The sequence below is a fragment of the Parasteatoda tepidariorum genome, chromosome 10 (genome assembly GCF_982258835.1).
Source record: "Parasteatoda tepidariorum strain Cologne lab strain chromosome 10, Ptep-v5.0, whole genome shotgun sequence".
In the NCBI taxonomy this organism is placed as follows: domain Eukaryota; kingdom Metazoa; phylum Arthropoda; class Arachnida; order Araneae; family Theridiidae; genus Parasteatoda; species Parasteatoda tepidariorum.
The window spans coordinates 87,671,258-87,696,699 of NC_141764.1; the positions used below are offsets into that span (position 1 = coordinate 87,671,258).

The window sequence follows — 25,442 nt, forward strand, 5'->3', positions numbered from 1 at the left end:
GAAGTAGTCAAAGTGAGAGATTTTTAATAAATTTATGAGCTATATTTAAGCCATTTGAGTAGTTACTGTTATTTTCATATAAGCAGAATTTCTTCATCTAAACTAAGCTCGAATAATTTTGTTTTGTCGGCTGCTAAAATGTTTTTAAATCGGTTGCGGTAAGATCCAAATGATATTTTATTAATTTTTCAGTATTTATAATAATTTTATTGACGTTAATTCCTATGTATTTGATGAATTAATTTTTCTTTTTATTTCAGGCAAGGATTCTTATCAATTAATAGAATTGCGTTGATCAGCGTTGCGGAGAATCGTTTTTCACACTTGCCTTCTCCGGAAAATAACAAAGCCTTTAGCATACTAAAAGACATGCGAAAATGTGAAAATTTATGGAAGAAAACAAAAGCGTCTGATATGTTTTACAGGCATTTATGTGATTGTTTTTCAAGAAATGAAAGATCATCTTCTTACATTATTAATATAATGCGGCTTGCTTGCGATAATTGTAACTTTTCTACTGAATTAATGTTTAACTTTATTTCTGCTTTTAAAAGATATGTTGAAAACAATTCTGTTCGGTTTGATTTTAATAGAGAACAAAAATTAGAAATTTTAGGTTATCTGTTGAATTATAAAAACTACCAAATTCTCAAGCTAGCTTGTGATGCATTTAATATTTCGAGTGAAGAAAAAACTTCTTTTCAAGACTTTATAAGGGATCTTCTGCACCAAGAAAAAATTTCTGAGGTAAAAAATGCTGTGTGATAAGATTGAGAGGCTCAACATAAACTTCATTGTCTGTCAGGGTTGTCATAATCTAAACCAATTTACTTTATTTATTTACATATTTTAAATCAAGTTATTCAAACAATTTCTTTAAATATTTTTTTAAAATATTTTTCCAAAAATGGTTTATCAATTGTCTTTAATAGAATCACTCATTAATATTGCTTTATTTGTAAAAATTATTATTAAGTGTTGAAAATTGTTTCATGGTATTAAATATATATTTATATATTCTTAATAAGAGTGTAGTATTTTTAAATCTAATTTTGTTCAGAGAATAAGGAGTTTAAGAAAAATAGACTATAAATACAGATAAGAATGGGGTGCAAGTTTTAAATTATAAGATAGGGGTAGATTTCTGTATTGTAATCTGCGGCGCCAACTGCAATCGCCAAAGTGCCAAATGGATTTTAAACATGTAATTTTTTATACACAAAACATGTAGATGTTTACCCAGGGGGGGGGGGTATGAGTTATACCTTTCGAGTTGGTCCCTTTCTGTGATATTTTTTTTAAAATTTCTCGCTGGCCGCTGCTCAGAAGTTGCCTAGACTGCAAGAAGTTGATTATTCTGCCACAGACCACAATACGGAAATCTCCCCTAAACTAGCACTATCTAACTCCCCTAAACTCTCCTAGTGTGTAAAATATTTTCTATCAATTAATAAATTGAAATTATATCCTTCTAATTTTATATTTATTGAAATACTAATGCTTTTAAAACCAGAGCCTGTCTTACCATCTCAGGCATCTGGAAAAAGTGGAAAAAAACTCTTTCCGCATATATATTGCAAATGTAAAATAGCATAAAAAATAAAATATCTATAAAAAAGTACTTAACTAATTTGGATAAAACTATGCTATGCTTTAATAAAAATATTAAACTAATAGGATAATTGATGAAAATGGTATTTGTTTTGAATCTTAAATGTATGTAAAAGGGCTATTTAAATAGTACATTAAAGGGAAAAAATTTACTAACGATGTATGAAAAATATGATTGATGTAATTATTGTATTCTTGGAATAGAAATTTATACAAAAACATTAAAAAAAATATTTATTTATTTTCTTTAATAATTTTAAGCACTTGAATTTTCTTAATTTTCTTCCCCTTTGTTCTGGCAATCCTAGGTGGTTGTTAGGTTCGTGTAATGGAAGATTTGATTTGGTTTAAAACTTAATAAATATATAGTTAATGTATTTAGATAATGACAAAAGACTTATTCTACAAAGAATAATATGAAATAAAAGATTTTTTAATGTTTTTGTTTTTAATTAATTTAATCCTTAATTGATGTTAAGCTAGCAAATCATGATTGTGTTGAGCTTAAATTCATTAATTGGTTGTCATGATTAATAAAGTTTTTTAAATATCAGTTGCAACTTTTAGTAATACATTTGAGGGGAAATTTGATTAATGAATGCAAAAGAAAAAAAAAAATCTGATTTAAATAGCAAAAAAAAAAAGAAAAAAATATTTTGATGTTGGTAAAAATAATCATCCTTCCCTCATTAGTTTTCTCTGTCTCTTTATTTTTTAATTTTTAAACCTGTGATACACCCACATAATAAGATATTAAGTGTTTCTTCAGAGTTATATTTATTATCACAGCTCAGTTTATTAGTGCAGTCTGTATAGACATTTGCACTAGATGTGAAGTTTAATTTGTTATTAATATTCTAATTGTTATGAATATACTGTAAAAAAATTTGCCTTGTTCTATTTTAAGTTTGAAATAATTGACAACATCATTTGAAGTCTAGCTTATTCATACTTAATTTTAAATATAATTTTTTCTTTCATTGTGTTTAAGTATAAAACAGCTGTTTGAATGTATAATTTGCATTCTGAATATATGTCTTTACAATGAATATGCAATTATGCATGTTTAAATAATAATTTTATTTGTTCAATAATGTATGTTTAAATAACAATGATTATTTTTTGAATATATTTTCAGGCTGCATATTGTATTAGTGTTTTGAACTTACAGAAGGAATATCCCATTGAAAAGGTAATATTAATTAAAACAAATCCTAACAAATTTATATTAAATTTTTGTTTAAATACTTTCGTTTAATAACTAATAATAAGTTTGCTGTTATCTGAGAAAATGTTTTTTTTAAAATTGCTTTTGTTTTTTACTTTTTGATAATTCTATTAATCTTATCATCTAAATTTACATTACATTCTAAAATCTGAGAGTTATATTTGCATCAGTACCTATTTATGACATACGAAACTGTTACGTTTTTGTGCTAGTCATAACTTTAAGAACACTGTTTTGTACTTGTAATAAATCTAGAAAAACACACATATAGTGGTTATATCATATAGTGGCTTGTCTAGGGGGGGAGGTATGTATTTTACCCTTCTCCTTTTTATAACTCTTCACTCTGAAAGGCTCTGTATGTATAGCTTTTCACTCTGCATGTATAACTCTCATAGCGCTTTTGTCGTGACTGTCAATCCCAGCCTGTTGGTGATCAAGCACTTTATTTCGCGCCATGTTTTATTTATTGTCTTTAATTTATTCATAATAGTTCTGCGCCATGTAATTTTAGGTGTATCTTGGGGTGTTCTGTCCAGCATTTGTTTTACTTACAGTTATTTCGGGTTTCTGATAGTGTGTCCGATAAATCACCATTTGTATTATTTGATTATTTCTAATTCCATTGGTTTTTGCTTACTGATTTTGAATAGTTCATTGTTAGATATTTTGTGAAACCATTTTATCTTGAGAACTTTTCTGATATATTTGTAGATAAAAGTTTTTAGATTTGTAGATTAACTTATTGTTTTTGTTTTCAAGTTATATCAGGTTTCTGATCTGTATAATATGACCCTTCAAGTTGACTTTATTCTATGAATTTTTTTAAAAGTTCCTTGTGTATCAAAAAAATTGACTAACTATTTTAGGGCTGGTACTGTTATGTAAATATACTCCCAAATTCTGTTGTTTTTATGCTTGAAACTTTATAATTGGGTATAATAATATTTAAAATAATTATTCTGTTTCTTCTAGTGTATGAAAATTATTGATTAACTAATTTTAAATCATAAAACTTTTATGATAAGCTTAGAGAATATTTGATATAAATTTTTATATCGTAAAGTAAATGTAATTTTATGTTCTAAAATAAATATAGGCTTTTTTTTTCTTTTTTAGATAATCCTTCAACTTTTACATGATAATAAGTGGGGTCCTGCTATGTCATTCCTTAAAGAAAGTCCAGAGTTACGATTACAGACAGCAAAGCTCCTAGATAGTTTGATTGTTAGAGAAACTAATTCTGGAAACATTTCATTGAGTTCTAGACAAGCTTATCGAGTTCTAGCTGCTATTGTAAAAACATTTAAAATTCCAACTGGTAATTTTTCTTGTATAAGTAGAATTACTTACAATTATTTGTTGTTTGTTTTCTATTGATAAACAGTAGTTAAACAAGTATGGGCGTAAACAAGATTTTTTCCATTTTTTTTCCTTATTCAAAACTGGTAGTTCTATAACTTAACTTCTATGCAGTGAATTAAGTGTATTCAATTTTGAAAATAAATAAATGGAAATTAGTTTAGTAAAATGTTTTGATTTAGTTCAATACAATTAATAATTTGATTTATATTATATTTATGAAAACAAAAAGAAAATAGGAATTGCTTAAAAAATAGATATCTACTCATGCACACCTAAAATTAATTGCGCATTACAAGTTTATTTATTTTGGAACTGGTTCAACATAAAAGCCATTTTCAACATAAAAACCATTTCCTTATATTGATCAGCTTTATTAGTTCATCGATCGATCTGAAATTTTAAATTTTCAGTAAATAGCCAATGGATGATAATCTCTAATAACTCAGTAACCACTTTTTCCTAAAACCTAATGAGTAGGTGACTGATATCGATAGGTCATTTTCATTTAATAGCCACTTTTTGCAAACTGTTTTTTTGTTTGGACTTAATTATATTTTCCTAAAACATTCTTATTAGCAATAATCTATGGCTATAAAAAGTTAATTCAACTGTAAAAATAATGTAAATATGTGACAAAATTTAGTTAAACATACTGACTTTAAAGAACTTTATTTAAAAATATTAGGGGAGGCAAAATACATTTAATGTATTATAACTTTGCAAAATGTGAATCGTTAAAGAAAGTTCTTCCACATGAATCTTTTAATCTGAAATTGGTGGATTCTGAAGGATCAAAATTTTGAACATTGGACATTTTAATGAAAATTCTGTTTTCCTGAATCTTTTTGCACTGATGTAATTTTATGGTTGAATGATTTTTTTTTTTTAAAAAAAGATGGGAAAAAATGTCTAGTTGCTTATTTAATTAAAATTGCCCTTTTTTTTGTTGACTGGCCATGTGGTGAGTGGTCATTTTCAGGTCTATTCATTGATATTAAAATCCTCCAAGACAAGAAAGAATTTAATAGTGGAATTTATCAAATATTACAGTCAAGTTGCATTTTGAAAAAAATTACTGGCTTTTGTGAACTTATACGCAAATGGTTTATGAATAAAGAAAATGTTATTTTAAACTACTGTTATTAAGTTTAAAAGTAATAAAAAATAGAATTGTTTTTCTAAGCTGTTTTTAAATTTTTCTTTTATTAATTTATTATTTTTTAATAGTGCCTATTCTGTATCATTGTTAGAAAAGCAATATTAGAATAATTTTGTTGGTTTAACAATAGTTATAAGACATTTTCATATATTCAAAAAACAGAAAAAAAACCTATTTTCCTGCTTTTAATTTAATTGCTTACATTTCTCTTTTCAATTCTTTAAAAGGGAACTATTCTTTAAATATAAAGCTCAAATGATTCAGCCAGCTGGATATCTGATTATATGGCCTGGTTCACACTCCTAATATTTTGATGTTTATCCTAACCAAATATTCAATTCAAGAATAGGCTAAATATGAAATAGTCATTAGTTCCTGTCTAGTTATCAATTATTAGCTTTATTAGTTTTATTTATTTTTTATAATAGTTGATAGTCATAAGATATTCTGAATTTATGTATTTTCTTTTTTATATAGTGGAATGTAAAAATCTTCATTTTGCTCGCAGCAAGGGAGCTATAAATCTTTTAATTCGTAGAAGCTATCAGGTTAGTTTCTTCTTGATTTGAAATGTTATTTAGTTTAAGAAAAATGTAAGACCTTTTATATATTAGAGTATTTTTAGTTTCGCTATTCATATCTTTGATTGAACATGCCTTTGCTTGTTGACTCAAATTGAGCAATATTGTTTTCTCACATTTTATTGGAATAAAAATGCAGTGTAATATTTGCTTAAAAATTTAATTGAATACCGTCCATGTGAATGGTGAGATTTTAATCAAAGATTATATACATCTCTTAGTTGTGCAATTATTAATTTATTGATTGTGATTAATTTCTGGAGTTTGTTATGTTTATATCACTAAAATTATAAATAATTTTTAAGATTTTCTGAAAAATTTAAAGTTTTTATATTAATGGATATGACATGAGTATTATTGCATTAAAAAATCCTCCCCCATTTGTACATGAATTATTGTGCCCTAATTTTAATTAATTCAATAATGCTGATTTTAAGTACTCCAGAAATGCTATGAGCTATTGAATCTCTATGTATGCTCTATGTATCCAACTCAGCATTAATAGCCCAGTAAAATAAGACTTTTTCTTTAGAAAAATTAATATTTTAGTTTTTTTCCCCCATCGAAAGCTTTGATATGTTAATGTAAATAATCCCTAATAACTCCCTAACTTTCTTCTGCTCGCTTTCATAAATTTTTAGGAAGAATATTGAATTTCTTTTAAACAGGCAAGTGAAGCATTGTTTCCGATGTATTTTTTCACTCTGAATTAAATGCAACCAATCTCTACAATGCATGTACCAATAGTACAATTTTGTACTTGTACCTGCTTATACATCTTAAAATGCTATCTAACCAAACAAAACATTGTTTCTTACACATTTTTTTTGTGCCAAATTGAATGAGACTGTGCAAAAGCCAATATAACGAATAATTTAAAGGTTGCAGGACTCTTTATGTTTTATTTCATGTGATATGTACTTATGTACACACTTTATATTGCTATCCTAGGATTATATGAATGTGTTGATATGTTTTTCAAGGTAACTTTTCATGTTGAATTAAATTACATAAAATAGAAATCAATAAGATAAATAGTAAAGAATTTATAAATATTTTCAATACATAAAATTATAATTATAAATATAACACTTATTTACATACCTTACATTTTTCCTCGAATGAGACCAAGCACACATCTAAAATTCCACTATTTTAAAAGTTGAATTTTATTTTTTGTATAAAAACTCATTATGAAGAAAACCCTTATAACTTCAAAACTATTAATCTTATCAACTCGAAATTTATTTCATTCAATTCACTGTAAAAAAATTTATCGGAAAATGTACCTTACATGCTCAGGGAGTCCCTAGATAGTCAAGTAGAAAGTGTGCATAAGACATGCCAAAAGCAATACTTTTTATACATAAAAATGCCTGCAACTTTTGAATTAGTTGTTCTATACTCTATTGTTCTTTCATTCAGTTTGGCATGAAAAAATTTATTGAAAACAATGTTGCATTTGCTTGCATTACAATGTTAGATACATAACTAAGTACAAGTATAAATTGTAATTTTGTTCATAAAACCTTTATAACTTCTAAACTTGGTCCCATCATCTTGGAATGGTCTAATTTATTTCAGTGTGAAAAATACGTTGAAAACAATGCCTCATTTGCTTGTTTGGAAGGTTTTTTTTTGAGATTCTAATTTTGGTGTATTAATTACCAATTTTAAATCATCATGATTTTTATTTCCAGAAATCAATTTCTGAAGCAACATGGGAAGATATGGTGATGGTATGTTAGCCTTTTTAGAACATATTTTTTTGGCCATTTATCAGTTAGTTTGAACACTTCCCATATTATATTTTTATTTAATATTTATATTTATGTTTTTTTTAAACAAATATTTATATTTTTTTGTAATTACATTTGTTTTTTGACCCATTTATTCATGCATTGTTTTTTTCACTGCAATATCTTTTATATAGAATTTTTTAAATGTTTATTCTTATTAAGTATTTTGCTGCTTAAATAATTTGTATAACATACTTAAGTGATTCATTTGAAGGTCATCTTTAATAATAAAAACAAAAATCTACTTTCATTTTTACTTATTGAAAATTGTATGTATGCAATTTCCTTATTTAAGCAACTTAATGATATTTATGAATATTTTTATTTCACTTTATTTATTGAATTGCGTTCTAATTTATTCCATATCCAATTTATATTTTTGAATATTTTTGTTTCATTTTATTTCATAAAATATGTTCTTGTTTCCAAATTCTAAAATTCAAGTTTGTATTTTATTGCTTTTTCTGACTAAGCTTTAAAAATGTGTACAAACTTAAAATGTAAGCTTTAGAAATTTATTATAACCTTAAATTTAAAATTATCAATACATCACATTTTTCTGAATTTATTAATTACAGATTGAATAAATCACAATATTATTTAGTCATTGTGTGAATAAAGAAATTGTGTTCTCGTCTAATTGTCTTGTTAACATAAAGGAAGTTGAATTCATTTTCTGCTTTATGAGAATGCTTAAGTTCTTCTATTGAATATCAGAGTATAAGTATTAGTAGTAAAAGTAGTATAGTAGTAAAAAAAAAAAAGTTAAATTTGTGTAAATAAATTTGCAAAACAATGTTAATTAACATAAGTGATTTTATTTGTGCTTATGAATATTGCTTTTAATTTTAGCTATAGAACATTTATAGGACATTTTTTATCTGACATTAAAATTTCCTACTGTGTCTTTTGGACAATTATAGAGTCAGGTTTCAGAAATATTCCCAGTGAATTTTCAACCGATTAAAATTTATATTGCTGTTACGTCTAATTATATCTTTTATTAAGATGTAACCCTTTTTTAATGTCTCCAAAAATAATTTTTTTAATAATAATGCAATTTATTATTTTCAATAGAAACCAGTATTTTCTGAGTATTTTAAGTTTTCATTAAACTTTATCTGTTACATAAATTGAATGACATTTTTATTAGAATTAAACTGAAACTGTAATTTTCCTGCATAAAGTTATAAGTTTTTAATCTTTTTGTTGTCTGCAGTTAGTAATTATTTCTAAAAATGCAGTAAAGTGACCAAATGATGATAAAAATGCAGTGAAGTGAGTTTACCAAATATTTCCTTCTTATAAGGAGTTTTTTGCTATTTGTTTGAATGGGAAAATTTAGCTTTATTTTATTTAAAATAAATAAGTATCATTAAATTTGATTTCTATGAGTAGAATATTTCCTTATCGTTGAATATTCCGTTATGCTTATGTACAGAATATTCCATTGCCAAACATTTTTCATGCTATCAAGTAAGATCGACTGTATTTTTTTTATAAATTATTTAAAAATATTGTAGTGAATTGTTTATTAAAAACCAGCTCTAACCAATTATTATTAAATATTTTTGTATTTTTTAGTAACAAAATTTCTCATGCCATCAAATAAAGTCAACTGTATTTTTTTATATATTATTTAAAAACTTTGTAGTGAATTTTTTATTTAAAACCAGTTATAGCCAATTGTTATTAAATATTTTAGTATTATTTTAGTTGATTCTTTTTTTTGTATGTTATAGAAAATAGTTGGAGATGATCAAGGTCTGAAAGAGCATTTATTAATCAAACTTATGCATTACGGGAATAAAGAAACTGCAGTTGAAATGAAAGAGAAATTAAGAATGCATGATTTTGATCTTGATGCTGTTGCTGTTCTGTCATCTCTTAATAAGAGGTAATTTAATTTTTACCTGCTGTGATATTCAATTTAAATATATTCTTCCATGACTTTATTTGCTGCATAGTGTGTTTCTCATATTCTTATTTTCAGTTCGGATGCTGAGCTGGATGAACTTGAAACAGAAGATGAAACTGAAAAATCTGATGCTAATTTGACTTTCAGCTTGTCTTCCTCTGACATAAAATTTATTCAATCAAGAAGCTGTTATCTTGAATGTATTGCTGATATATCAAAGGTCTTGATTTTTCTTAATGTCTCGTATTTTTGTGTATTTATTGTGTGTATCGGGGAAGCTGGCGTGTGTATTCTTATTATCTGTGCTCTTATTATTTATATTTTTTAAGTTTAAAGTGTGATAGATATTTATTTAATTTCAGTTATAACATTTTTAAGGCAATATTGTATAAGATATGACCGTGCCAAAAGGTTTTCGACTTTGTTATGAACAATCTTTAATATAAATACAAATTTTAAAAAATAAAATTATTAATGTTTTTTTAAAGATAAAAAGTAGCTGAAACTTTTTTTTTGACTCTTGGAAAAAAAAAACTTTTTCTAATTTACGAAGTGGATTAGTTTTTTTACTTGATCAAGTAAATGAAATTCGGAGGATATGAACGAATTTTTTTATACTATATTTTTCAAAAAGAAGCCACTTTAAACTAATATCCAAAACAGAAAAATGAAGGAAAGTAAAGTAAAGAAGGAACTTTTGAGTAAAAGAAACTATACAATTTGGTTTTGCTATAGTGGTGCAGAACATTGCAGCCAAGAAAAACTAACTATAAAATTAGTTGTAAAATCTAAATAAAATATCAGATTGTGGCTAGTGGGTTTGTAGTAAAATTTCAGTATTTATGATGATTTATTATTTTATTTCACTGATGTAAATTTTTTTATTTTGTGATTCTCATGTCATTTTAATTAAAATAGTGCCTTTTTTTCTTTAGAATTACAATATGCTTGGTATTGATACTGAATGGAAACCCCAATTTGGCTTAGTTGAAGAGAGGCATGTAGTTTTTCTATTAAAAATATATTTTTTATATATTTTGTATATTGATTTGGCTTGTATATTAATTAATGCTTTTATATGCCATTTTATAATTAATTAAAAATAAGAATTAGAAGTGATCACATCATATCTTTAAATAAGTAGCCATTTAAAACTGAAGTGACCAAATACTGCTGAAAATGTATGTACGATTAAATGAATTATTCCAAGAAACTGAAACTGTAAGACATTACCTGATTAAAAACTTTATGTACTTCAAAAATATATCAGGGGTCTGTCTAGGTTTTTCTGAGAAGTACCTATTTTGTGAAAATTTAGGCATATTTTGTGAAAATTTAGACATAATTTGTGAAAAATTAAAAATTATATTTAAAATCCAACACAAAAATATGGCAAGAATATGGATTTATCATTTCTTAAGGAATACAAAAATAAAATTTTAAGAAAAAGTATTTTGTGAAACTACCGTTTTTCCTAAAATTAAATTTGTGAAACTACCGTTTTTTGTAAAGTTGAATTTGTGAAGGTACCGCTAAACGGTAGTAAATTCGGTCTGGAAAGACCCCTGTATATATAATGTAAATAACAGCCAACATGTTCCAAGCTTTTCAAAAATAGTCAACCATTTTCAAGACTTGCCAGGCAGGAATGAGAAGAAACAAGACTGATTAAAAATATAAAGCATAGAGTTGCCAATGTAAAAGAGAAAATTAAAGATGTGAAGAAAAACTTTCATATGAATAAAACAAGATTTCAGAAAATCAAAATGAGCTGATGTGACTGGGGTGGGAATAATTATGGCATTGTCGAAATTGAATTTATGCCCAAGATTCCAACAATGTGAATCAATTGATGATTTCTCATATTCTTGACAACAGGCATATCGTGTACTTTAAGTCTAAATTTAGCTTAACTTGAACATGATAGATATGTCCGTTATCAAGAATTTGAAAAATCATCAATTGTTGCACATTGTTGGAATTATTAGCATAAATTCAATTTCGACAATGTCATAACTATTCCCACCCTAGTGACATCAGCTCATCTTGATTTTCTGAAATCTTGTTTTATTCATACATATATGCATGCTAAATCCTTTGTTAATGGCAGTAGTTCCTCACCACCTCTCCATAGCACATGGAAAAGCAATTTACCCTGAACTGCCCCTCTCGACCACTGTGGTTTTTCTTGTTGTGTTTTTCTCATTGAGCTTCTGTGGTTTGTTAGTCATCTTTATTTTTCCATTGGCAGCTTTACATTTTACATTTCATTGTCTTTCAAGTCTTGAAAATGGACGTCTATTTTTGAAGTGCTTGAAATATGTCAATTTGAATATGTTAAACTGTTTGAAACATGTTAAAACTGTTTTTTACTTTTTATGTATTTTTAAAGTAAAGGAAGTTTTTAATAAGGTAATAATATATGTATGATTATTTTATTTCCTTTCAAAGATTTCTGTTATTGAGAATTGCTTTGGAATGGACTTGCTTGAAATATTTTTGAGCTCTTTTCTATTTTAAGCTCTTTTCTATGCATTAATTGAACAATTCTGTTGTTGTGGTAGCTTTGGACAGTCTGTATGTCAAATACTCAAGAAACTTTAGGAACAATCTGTGAAATTAGGGGTCAATATTCAAGCAACTATATTTTTCATTCTTATCTTCATATAGGGAAATCGGAATTTCATTTATATTTAGTTATTAAATTCTTTTTTTAACAAAATAGTTTAATTTTATCATGTGCTCTCTATGCTATTGAGTGATGAAGTACACCAGAAAATTATTTTTAAATAGAGATCTTTAACATTGTTTTTATTTAAAATAGTTTGGTTCCACTAAACTTTGTTTCTATAAGTTGAATATTTCATTAGCCATTTTTAAATCAAAAACAAAATTGCAATTTAAAATTTTTTTTAACGTTATATAACTGAGTACAAAACCTATTTTGACTTAGTACTAAAGAGATTTCCCAAATAATGTTTTGAATATAGCTTCCTAATGTTCCAGGGAAATGATAATGACACTAATGACAAAGTACTAAATAGTACTAATGACATAGTACTAAAGAAATTCCCCTAATGCCCAGAGTAATGTTCCATAGTCTTAGCTAAGGAACCATAACTTCTAACAGGCTTATTGTTTCTTAACACTTGCGTTTAACACCCTTTTTTGAAATATAAAATTTTTAAGTTATTTTAATTTCAGACTTGCTCTAATACAATTGGCTGTTCATGATAAAGTGTACATATTAGACATGTTGTCTTTGAATAAATGCTTGGAGGCTAAAGATTGGGATAAGTTGATGGATGATGTCTTCAGTAATCAAAAGATTATTAAATTAGGTAAAGGATTTATTTATAATGCCTATTTCTGTTATTTTTTAATTTTGTATGAGATTTGTTTAGAATTACTAAATTTATTCAAAATATTAAAGTCTAAAGGATAAATTTTAAAATTTTAAATTTACATATTAATAAAAAAAGGCTATTATAGTTAATTGATGGTTGATTAATTAATTATAGTTTCATATTAATAATTAAAATTTGATTTTAAATTTTTTTCATGTGTACCCTAAGATATAAAAAAAAAACTCTAGAAAAAGCATTTTGATTCATAAAAAGCTGTTTTTCAAATGTATACCTTATATTAATGCATTTAAAGTGTATATTAAACTATGTGAATATAAGACATAAAATAAGTAGATAGAAAAATTTTTGTAAGCTTTCCCTTCCTTCTCAAATATATTTTATTGAATGATTGGACACAAAAATATACATTTTCAACATAAATTGATTTCTTTATCATAGATTTTTGAATAATTGTACAATTGTGTTATTATTAATATTTGTAAAAATTTTTTAGGTTGTAATTTGTTGACAGATATTCAGATGATTGTTAATAATAACAGAGGAAGTAAAGACAGGCTTTTAAGGTTTACTCATATACTAGATATGGCTATATTTTTTGAAAAAGTATGTAAACACTTTTAAAATAACTTAACATCTTGGTCTATTATGATACTCATGTTCTAATTCTTGTACTATTCTTATTGGCTTATGAAGTATATTTTTATGTTATTATACTTGAACAAATAAGAAAAATCTTATTTTTGCCTTAGCTATGAGTAATTAAAATTGTGGTTGATACTGGCTAAGTAAATTAACAAATCTGAGCTGTCATTTCTCAAGGCAGAATCAATTTTATACATTTAGTACAACTGCTTTAATCTTGCTTGAAAAAAAATGGGTATCCATAAAAACATTTTCTAATTCACCCTTGATTTGATTGACATTTAGGTTATCATAGATGATGCAATTGCCACAAATTTGTTAATTCTTTATTAGAGTTATTTATTACTTTATTTTTTACCAACTTTGAACAGCTGCTTCACATCAGATTTGTTTTCTATTAATAATTAAATCTTAAATAAACCAAAAATACTAGGAAACTCCTGGATCAAGCATCTGTACAAATTTATCTTTATGAAAGATTTTTTTAATGGAACTTACCTGCATTTGATTTGAGTTACATTGTGAGGAGAACTATGAAAACCTTCTCTAATTAGACCAAAGTCGAAGGGTTTCTAGCCTATGATTTTTCTACCATTGGTGATTGTGGTGCCACAATTGGCATTACATATTTATTTTCTATCCTTGCCAATTGTGGCATCACAGTGATATTTTAGTAGTCTGGAAGTAGCATACAAATAGACTGGCTGCCCTTGGGATTTGAATATTTTTCGCCCCATTTGTAAGTGAACGCTGACTCTTTGAGCCCTCTTGGCTCACAAAATAACCTAACGTTATTTGCATTTGTTGTTTCCAATCCCAGCTGAGCTATACCAGATCCATGATGCCGTAAGTCTTCAAAAAATCGAGGAAAAGCAGAGGTCTCTCAAGAACCTCTTCCATGGTGAAATCCAGGCAATCAAGTAGATGGTTAGGACTAGCCTCGCTGGAGTTGCACTTTCTACAAGATGAAAAAAGTTTAATTTGTCCTCTGAAAGTGAGGCTCTTAGTGTGCTCACTGACAAATCTACAGGTAGCGATTTGGTCGGCACGTGTACCCTGAAGGTCAAGGACTTCTCCAGGACACTCGCAGGGATACCAATTGTGATCCGGTGGAGAAAGCCAAGCTTTATGAACTTTAGATTTGCGGATAGAAAATAATTCAGAGTAAGTGAGGGTCGTGTTTGGAGAGACTGGGAGAGAATTACCTTCTTTTGCCAAATGATCAGCACGTTCGTTGCCAAAAAGACCCACGTGTGATGGTATACACTGAATATGGATGTCATGGGAGGCTGAGAGTGCATTTAATAAATGAAGTATAGAGACCCCAGCCTGGTCCGTTACTCTCTCTCAATTGCTCAGGTGCTGAATTTAAATACCTTTAGTAATTTTAGCCTGAATGAATTTCTTTAATTTTAATGTTTCTCATTTTCTGTAGTTTTAAACTTAAATTGTTATAAAAAAAAAAGGAAAAAGGAGAAATTTTTGTAAAAAATCTCTATATTCTTTACATTTTAAATCTTACTTCATTTTACTACTTTATTTTACTTTTTTTTACACTATTTTATTTAACCCTACTTTATTTATAAACCTGTAATTTGTTGATTAGTTTATTTGTTTCAATGCATAAAGATTTTTCAAATACCCACGGACAAGTACACCTGGAAAGGAGTCAAGAAAGTGCATTTGCAATTTTGAATCCCCTAGAAATCTAATAAATTAAAAATTATACATAATTTTTTAAGTGTTAATAGTTTTTTTGTTTGAGATTGTAATTTTTTAAAATTTCTTTTAATTCTGAGGTGTATTGAATCTATTCACAATTAGAAACTGAGCACAATTACTATGTTTTTAAATTTAATAATGATTCACCAATTGCAATTGCAGAGCAAATGCAAATTGAGGAATCAATTTGCATAGTGCAACCGCTCTAAAAAAATTAATACACAGTTAAAAAAATAATTAAGCGCGGAGAATTCTGCTTTTTAGTGTGTTTATAGCTAAATTAAATTTATAAAAAAACATTATTGTATGTTTTTCTTAATTTTTAAATGTTAAAAATGTAAATTTTAGGCTAGGAATATTGGATTGGAAGCATTAAATGAATTATTGAGTTTTTATACATTTTTTTAGAATAATATACTTAAAAAATATTTCAAATTATACGTTTTTAGATGCACCTCTGGCAAAAATTTCGTAGACTCTTACATACAGCAAGGCAAATTTGCTTATCTGTGTTATCTCTTATAAAAACATTTAGCCTCAAAAGGTTTATTAGTTGCTTTATACAGTCTGTCATAATGAGGATTCTAACTTATATCTTTTAAAACATTGTTTGTTTAAAAACTTTATTTTTCACAGCTACAAGAGGTATATCCTGTTGAAATGAGTACAGAGGAAAACATCAAACATCCAATAGGGTTGAGTCAACTTTGTAAAGTCATTTTGGGTAAACCACTCAGCAAAGAAGAGCGTCTTTGTGATTGGGAGAAACGCCCTCTTACAGATTCTCAACTTGAATATGCAGGTCCTTAATTTGCTGTTTTATAAAATTAGCATGAGTCTCATAATTTATGTATGTATTTATTTCTTTTATGTTTCACCATAAGCACGATTATTTCTCTATCTATTGGCAACACCATAGTTATTATTCATTTTGTTGAGTTGCCTTTAGTAATTAAATTAAAGTTTTAAAATAATTTGGATGTTAAATATTTTTTTTAGAATAGTTGTCTTTGTTTGTCTCGAGTAATAATTAAAGTAGTGTCATTAGTTAGTTATACATTAAGTATTTATTTGGAATAATTTTGTGATTTTTTAAAAATAGAATTTTAGTTATAATGTAATTAGTTAGATTTATTTTTGATCTTTTCTAAAATGGCTATAGGAATTTTAAACATAAACATTTCTATGGTGGCCCATACTGGCATACCCATTATTGGTAAAGGAATTTGCTTTTTAAATGCTAAAATGGCTCAATCTCTCACTTATGGTGGTTTGTGTGATTTAAATGCTGTCAGACTGATTTTAAATTGTTACTAAAATTCAACATAAAACGACATCACAGACATCTCTTTCAAATAGTTAAAATTGTAATCAAGGTGCTTCCATGCTGGCAAAGTCGTGGGTAAGAGCTAGATGGTGAAAAAATTTGGTTAATATATTGTTTAAAATTAATTAAAGTGTTAGGATTTAATCAGGGGTTGATGAATTGGAATATTTAAATACAGTTGTGTTGTGTAAAAGGCTTGATTACTATTGAAGTATATCTGTTGTACAATATAATTTTGAAAGGTGACCAAGCTGGTCACGAAAGGCAGCTAGATTATATATAATTTACAAAGTCTTCATATTTAAAAAAAAAATTTACTGCAATATTTTTTAAATTTTTTATCTCATTTCATTTTCGTATTTTCATTAACAGAAAACAAACTTTTTATTATTACTATCTGAAATTGGAACGTTTCTGAAAAAAATCTTTTTCAAAATATATATTCAGCTCATTGCTTGCTTGAGAATTAATTGAACAAGCAAAACTTGAAAACTTTGTGTCTTCATTGTTACATGAGTCTTCCTTATGTATCGATCGCATATTGCTGTAACTTTTTCCATATGACTCATTGGGATCATGTGGCATAAGACAGAGAGATGAAACAGACAAAACTTCTACATGTTCCCATAATTGTAGGAATCTTTATTATGCATCAAATTCGTACTGCTATTATTTCTTCTATGTGACTTTTCAAACTTCAATAGGCCTCCATAATTATATGAATTTTCATTATGTATCAAGTACATCATATTCAATAATAATTTGATTTGAAACAATATAATTAAATGCTTTAAGAAAATTTATTGTCAGATAAAATTTATAGCCTGCTCTTAACTTTTATTTTATTAACTATATTGTTTAGTAGTTATGCTTTATCAGACTAATAATGCGCTATTTTCACATTCTTAATTATTTCTACATTGGGAAATCTTTATCCAAATAAAGTAAAATGATTATTTATTTATTATTTGTTTATTATTGAATTGTTTATTTTAATGATCTGTTCGAACACAAAGATTTTCCTGATGCTCTAGTGTTCTGTCTTGATAAAATTATGATGTCAAGAGTTTTGAAACTTTTCAAACAGTGTTTTTTTTTTCTATGAAGTTCATTGAAATAAAATGTTGTTTCTTATTGTTTTTACCCAAATTTAATGAAATTTGCATAAACTAGTAATTTATTATTTCTTCACTTTGTTTTCTCAGTTTTGATATAATTTTTATTTTGATTTAAATTTTAAAAAAATAAAGTTACATAGTTTTTAAAAATTTTTTTGTTACATATAATGGAGACTAGTTATTAAAAACACAAAATTTCTTTAAAAAAATTGTAATTTAATAATATAATTTTTTTAAAATAATTAATTTTAATAAAAATTTCATTTTAATAAAAAGGTTTAATAAAAGTTTAATTGATTAAAAGAAATAAATAAAAATTTGAAATGTACAGTATGTGAACCCATTTGATTTTGAATCTCCTTATACAGTTACTTATGTCACTTTTATAGTTTGTTAATTATAAAAAAGAATTACATTTAATATCATTTTTAAAATATTTAATGTACTATTAAAAAATATCAGAAATAAAAATTAATGTATTTATGCTTTTATTTGATCATTAGCTTTAATTTAAAATACTTTTTTTTAAACAGCTTTAGATGCACACTGTTTGTTACAGATATTTGACGAAATTAAAAACGTTTCATCAGAAAAAAATATGAATTTTAATCACTTGGTTAAAGTCGCAATGGTTATGACATCTGGTCACAGCAAAGTAAAGAGAAAGCTGAAAGAAGTATGTTATTTCCTTTAAATATTTTAGATTTATATTTGTTTACTAAGTAGTTAATTTGTGATTGCTATTTGTGTAGTTTTTAAATTTTGCTTTGAATTTAAAGTTAATTTATTTTTTAATTAAATATTTCTTCTCCTAAAATATGGCAAATGCAGCAGAAATAGACCATGTTTTTGATAAGTTATACTTTCCACAGCGAACAGTCTTTCTGAAAAAAAGCTTTTTACAGCGGAAGTTGCTAGTATGAGAATCAAATAGTAATTGTTTTACTTCAAGACAATAGAAATTTAACGTTTTTAATTTACTTTTACATAATCGTGAACCCCCCTTTTTGTTGTATTTTGATTTTTATTGAAATTCAACCTTAAAATTGCTTATAAATATTAATTAAAGATTTTCAATTGCTTATTCAACTTGAAATTTTGTATAATTTAAAAATGCAAATTTTACTGATAACACTGGGGAACAAATTTTTTTGTCTTCTGTTGCATGAGACTTTTTAACAGATCTTAGATACTTTTGCATCATCAATTTCAAATTTGCAATCGGTTTCGCTCTCCAAGAGACAATTTTTGTACAATTACAACTTTGTCGAAATGTGAGAGTTTACAAACGTTATATATATAGCATATGTCTCACGTCATGGAAAACTTCTAAAGTAGTTAAGTTACATAATCAGGATTAAATTTATATAGAAACCCTTGCCTGGAATTGTTTTGATACTGCGCTAGAAGAGCCTACTCATTATGAAGTAATAGATGAACAGGTCATTATTGAGAAGTGCCATAGTGGTGTATGATGACATTTTCAAGCGTGAGTTCCTATGCAATTTTATTCTTGAAGTGCCTTAACTAAGCAAGAAGTTTGCCAGAACGTTTGTATGACCTATTGTTATATATAGCGTTTTTCAACTTGTACATATCGACAAATAATCTACTAAAATGCCATTTAAAAACTGTAGCTTAAAAATCCCCATATCTGAATTAGGTAAGAATTAGTACTTGTATAAGTGCTACAAAACATTTCTTCCTCAGTGTAATCTTCAGCTTTTTTTAAAAAAAATATTGCTTTGGCAGTATAATATTTTATTTGCTTATACTGGAAGTTAGGCCAAAATAGACTATGGGATATTCGCAGTCATCTTTACTTTAGATTAGGAAAATTAGTTAATTATGCAGACTATAAGCAAATCTTTTTAAAATATTTCATGGAAAATTCAGGAATTTTTTTTTTTGCAAAATTCAAGAGTTTTATGAATAATTAGTAAGACCTCCTTTTTCATGCATGGTTTAAGAAGCAATTAAGGTGATATGGTGAAACCTCTAAGAAAGACTACCGCTATGTAGCAATTTCCTCTATTTACGACCACTTTTAGAAGGCACAGTATTTTTTTCATACACTTTGTGTTGAAGAAATTTTTAGGACCATCAAAACTTCCAGCTACCAAGCAAATCTCTGCACCAAATGTGGAAATGGTCAAATTCGAAAGCACAAAAAATATCAAAATAAATTATTAACAAAACAAATAAGTAGATTAAAATGTATCCAAAATATTTGTGGGAAGTCCTTATTTTGTGAGATCTTTTTGATGACCTCTAATAGACATCTACAACCTCATGTTGCAGTCAGAACTCACCAAAGGCGATGTTATCAATCAGGGCTCGAAAAACAGCCCGTCTGCCAGTCCTCGGCGGTCAAAAATTCCCCGTGGACAACGAATTTCTTGGATCCAACGTCCGCGTGGACGGCCATTTTCCCGTTAATGTTCATGATGCATTTTCAATTTATGTTATCTTACAAGAGTCTAGCTCCTCACTTCTAAAATGACCCTGAAATGGAATTGATATTTTCTCTATCTGGGAGTACTGCAGCGGTTGAAAGGGGCTTTTCAGCAATGAACTTACAAAAAAACACATTACGTACTGGTCTTAAACAAGAAGCGTTAAATCCAATTATGAACATTTATCTAAAATAACTGTGCAGAAACCTCAGTAAATCATTGCCTTGATTGTGGAACTGGGAAACGTCATATTTGATTCATTTGAAAAAAGCAGTACCCCCAAATAAATTGACATTCCAGAAAACTTGACTTTTGTCATTTAAATTATTTCATAAAAGAAATAAATTATTTCCTAAAGGAAATACTAGGTTACTATTAGTACTCTAGTATTTCTTTTATTACTGTATAATGTAGTCCTAGTAACTAGTAATTCACGGTCCAATTTATATAAATGTTTGTAATAAATAAGAGAAAATTATATTTTTATTTATTTAGAAGCTACGGGTTAGTTTCAAAGGAGGATGGGTACATTGTTGGACAAGCCGTCCCGGGGACGGGTAAAATTTCTGTGTTTTTTCGAGCCCTGTTATCAATGATTTATTTTTTGAGTTGAAAGTTAAATTAAAAATAGAGTATTAAAGATGAAGTATTAAGTTTTATTTATTTATAATTTTTTTCTAGGAAAAAAAATCTACAAAAAGTATGAATGAAAAACCTATACCTATTGATGAATTCCATGTAGTTGTACAACCACAGTTAAAATTCATTAGTAAAAGTTTGAAAGAAATGGGAGCTAATGTTCTAGTTCTCCAGTTTGCAGATAAAGCTAGTGATGCTGCCTTAGTAAGTTTTTTTTGCATTTTTATTTTTCAGTTATAATATTGCTTGCATTTAAACATAAAAATAAATCTCACATTCTAAAGTAATTTGTATTTCAAATTATCATTTCAATAAATAATTATTTGGGGATAAATTTAGTAATATTTTATAGCAAAATGTTTTAATGATAAATTATGAAATTTATAAATAACAATGATTAGTGAACTATTAGTGTTATCACATTATTCACTTTGATAGCTTTGTTACATTATGGCTTTAAGAGAGAAAATATTTTTGTTTATTTTTATATTAGCGTTGTAAAATTTTTCTAGGACAATTTTTTTATTATCAATTGTAAATGGTGCTGTTATTTTGTAAGTCTTTGGCAGTTTCATGAATTATGTATTTTAAAGCTATTTGTTGCCAACTTCCACTTTTTATTTGATTATTTAATTTATTATATTATGATGATAATTCAAATTTTAGTAAGCCTTTTAAGTTTGCAATTTAAAAAGCTTACATCCACGCATTTTAATTTATTATAATTTTTGTATTTGTAGATTGCTAAAACTCAAGGGAGATTCCTTATTTGTTTTGAGGATTTTAAAAGAAAAGTAAGTAAATGGAAATTGTTAGTCAATTCATTGCTGTAATAAAACTTCTTTTTTACTTCAAATGTTCTTTATCATGTGACATTGTTGTTTAACATTGTTAAGGTGACTGTTTCTTCTAGTCAGTTTCAAAATACTATTTGAAAACTATAATAATTAATATAATATAGAACAACACAGGGTGAGCCCTGGTCTTCTCTGAAACATATTATTAGAACTGTATATTCAGTTGCTTATGTCTTAAAGCTGAATTGTTCAATAAATCGGATATTGATGCATGAGTTGAAATATGATTGGAATTCTGGATTGGAATATAATTCTTATAATTTTAAAATTTTAGATGCACAGTTTAATTGACAATTTTGAAAGAAATTTTTTCTTTTTTTTAAACTAAAAAGTACTTTAAAAATGACAAATTGTTTCAATTCTTTATATTTTTATTCATATAAATAATTATTCCTTTCACTATCCTTTCAGGTGAAAAATATCTCTTCTGAGGTTGTATGTTATAGCGTGAACTGTGATTCTAGTAATTCTTTAGAGCTACAGAAGATCTTGCAAAAAGCCAATGTTTTTATAGATGACAGCAAATTATTGCAAACATGCCAGGTAAAAGTAGTTTATGATAGAAATCTTAATGTGAATATTTTTATTTACATGTAGTACTTTTTATAATTTTTTTTTGATAATCCCAGCAAACGTTTTGTCATTTATTCTTTTTTGTTATTTTTAGTCAATTTAATATTTATTTATTATTTTTTTCATTAAAGAATGCACAAATAGTTATAAAATTCTAATCATACCTGGTGCAAAAGCTTAATATATTTGACAGAACCACTGAGCATCTCTTGCACACATTTGGTCTTTTTGTTCATTTTAATAATAGAAATGAGACAAATTGCTCTAAAAATTTAATAACTTCAATTATGAGGGAAAATATCAACCAAATGCCCAGTTGCTTTGTCATTCATACTAATTAAGTCATATCTTTTTGAATTTTTTTTCTGATAATAGATCTAGTAATATGTTACTCTTTTATAAATTTTCCTAATCAGATCTTGCACTTTTAAATTTCTAGTTTAGCCTGTTACGTTTAGGGCTGCAAGTTTGTCGTGGGAAAAAAGACCCGAAATTCACTGGATGTTTTGAAAATTACAAAGATTATAAATAAAGAAAAATTTAATATATGAATGATGTAAAAGACAGAAATCGTGCAAATAATGAAATAAAAGCTTAAAAAATATGCAACAAAAGTATTTCTTTTAATTTCAGACAATATTTTTTTTAATTTTTTATTTCCAATGGCAGGGAATACAAACAATAACACAGAGGAACAATAAAAATAGAAAATAACAAAAGACCGAAGCCATCTTCCCAAAAACCTCTCTCGCACGCCAATATCTTGCGGTGTCCGATTCAAGTCCATGGAGCCTCCTACAGCAATGGAGGTGCTCTCTATTCATTGGTGCTCCAGAACCACACAGTTGACACTGAGGGCGGTCATAAATACCTATACGATGCAGATGTTCACCCAGACAATCATGACCTGTTAGGAGTCTAAAGGTGGCTGGTGCATCTCGGGGAGGCTTATCTGGCACTACCTTAATATCTGCCTCACTCCAGTTCTTATTCCTCATGCTTTCTCATAAGTCAGCAGAGGCATTCAGTTTCGTTATGTTTCTTATATGTAGTTTTATGGAATGGTGTTGCAATCCAGAGCAACTTGGTTGAAGGATTTGTGTTCCCTTGTGAGCAAGAAAGTCAGCTTTCTCGTTACCATAGATGTTACAATGGCTGGGAATCCACTGGATGACTACTCTTTTGTTTTTTATTTCAGACAATATTAATATTTTTATTTAAATGAACAGAATTTTGATGTAAAGTATTGTACATTGTCAGATTATTCTCATTTATGTTACATCGTTCATCACTTAATACATTTATATACTTCGAAGACAATCTTTCTGCGTCAAGGCTGTTTGTAGGCACCAGCCAACATCGAATTGCCACTTTGGCCAATTTTTGGATAGCGTTATGCTTTAAAAAAGCTTGAGGCATTTCTAAAAGAAATCACCAGAAGGACTTAGAAATTTCATTGCCGTGTGCAATAGCCTGTATAATAATTTTTCTGTTAAAGATTTGATTTATAATTTTTTTTCTTTTGTATTCTTACTGACTTGAGGAAGGTAATCCTAATCAGTCAATCACCCTCCTTAAACCTTAGTTGATAAGATTGGGATTATCTCTTATTTTCTTGACATTTTTCTATTTCTTTTGCAATCGATTCACTCCCATAAATATCTAATCAATTTTACATGTTTAATTTGAGGCTTCAGGAAAGTTAAAAATTCTGTTAAATAAAAATAATGAATTAAAAAATGAAAACAAAAATTCGAATTTGAAGCAATTTTTAAAAAATCAAAAAGTAAGAAATTCCCGGATTTTAGAAAAAAGAGGACAATTTCGAGGAAATTCGCTCCTCCACAGATCTGCAGCCCTTGTTATGTTAGATGCATTTATTGGTTTTGAATGTTTACATGCATTCAAAAATAAAAAAATCAAGCGTGTTGATAATTTTTGAGGTATCCTGCGAATGATATTTTTGTCGCTTATTGGATTATGGAAGGGAGAAAAGAAATTGTATTGAAGTACAATTCACATTGTTTTAATAGCTAACTTGGTACTATTTATGGGTTTTTATTTCAAAATTTAATTTAAAATTTAAAATCAGAAAACCATATTCTTTGTTATGAAAAATGTGATACTTCACTTTCTAAAATTATTGGTTATTTAAAAAGGAGGTAAGTAGATTAATCATTAAAATTATTAAATGTTAAGAAATTGTATCATTTTAAAACTTATGAGGACAATTCCAAAAGCACGTTTTTATATTTTATAAGAAATTAAATATGTTTATTTTCTGAAATTTTTATTTTGTGTTATAACCAGTGTTATATTTCACTCTCTAAAATTATTGGTATGAATGAAGGGTTAAAATGAGTGAAGGGTTAAAATGGGTATTGGTTAAAAATGAGTGAAGTAGATTAATCATTAAAATAATTAAATGTTAAGTAAATGTATCATTTTAAGACTTATGAGAGCTATTTTATTGGATAATATTTTCCTATTTTATTAGAAATAAAACATCCGTTTATTTTTTAAAAATATTTATATTGTAGAGATTGAATACTGCCTATTATCCAATCATATTATTAAAAAATGATTTGAACCAAAGATGTGTTTTTTTGTAGTGTTTCTCCATAATAATGCATCTTCTACAATAATTAACTTCCATTAACAATAACCAACATTACATCATGCTTTTATATATTATTAAAAGTTTACTATAAATGTAAGAGCTATATATTTCAGATTTCATTTTTTGTAAGTTACATTTGCACAAATGCTTTTATATATTATCTGTTTTACTTATAAAAATAATATTTGTGTATTTCAGAACTGTAGTAGTGCAGATATAACACAGTTATCAATGCAAGAATTTAGTTATTTTAAAGAACTGGAATCACTTGAAGATGTTCCCAGTGAAAATGGATTAAGCAATAGTTTACTAAGGACTATTTATGAAATGAAGAAAACTGGGGTCAAGCTAAAACTCAAAAACCAAAAATCTATATCAAATGAGAGTGTATTTTTATGTAAGAAATGTGGCCTTGTACAGTAAATTATGAAGAATAAAATGTATTTTATTATTTTCTAA

The 25,442-nt window shown here is 26.9% G+C and overlaps 1 protein-coding gene across 1 annotated transcript; it reads left to right on the forward strand.

Annotated features, from left to right (window-relative positions):
- The first annotated feature begins 14 nt into the window (after nucleotides 1-14).
- LOC107449886 (exonuclease mut-7 homolog) lies at nucleotides 15-25,442 on the forward strand. Its single transcript, XM_087153291.1, has 17 exons — nucleotides 15-158; nucleotides 261-747; nucleotides 2,750-2,803; nucleotides 3,959-4,160; nucleotides 5,841-5,911; nucleotides 7,645-7,683; nucleotides 9,486-9,640; nucleotides 9,737-9,881; nucleotides 10,597-10,658; nucleotides 12,866-13,002; nucleotides 13,523-13,632; nucleotides 16,030-16,195; nucleotides 18,372-18,514; nucleotides 20,976-21,137; nucleotides 21,674-21,727; nucleotides 22,202-22,333; nucleotides 25,182-25,442. Exons 1-17 carry the CDS (start codon nucleotides 139-141, stop codon nucleotides 25,404-25,406), a joined length of 2,364 nt encoding a protein of 787 aa, XP_087009417.1. The 5' UTR covers nucleotides 15-138; the 3' UTR covers nucleotides 25,407-25,442.

Bases quoted from the DNA above. Each gene is read 5' to 3' on its own strand.
- LOC107449886 (XM_087153291.1), top strand. From the start codon at position 139: ATGTTTTTAAATCGGTTGCG. The intron at 4,161-5,840 runs GTAATTTTTCTT...TTTTTTATATAG, and splicing joins AACATTTAAAATTCCAACTG to TGGAATGTAAAAATCTTCAT. The intron at 5,912-7,644 runs GTTAGTTTCTTC...TTTTATTTCCAG, and splicing joins TAATTCGTAGAAGCTATCAG to AAATCAATTTCTGAAGCAAC.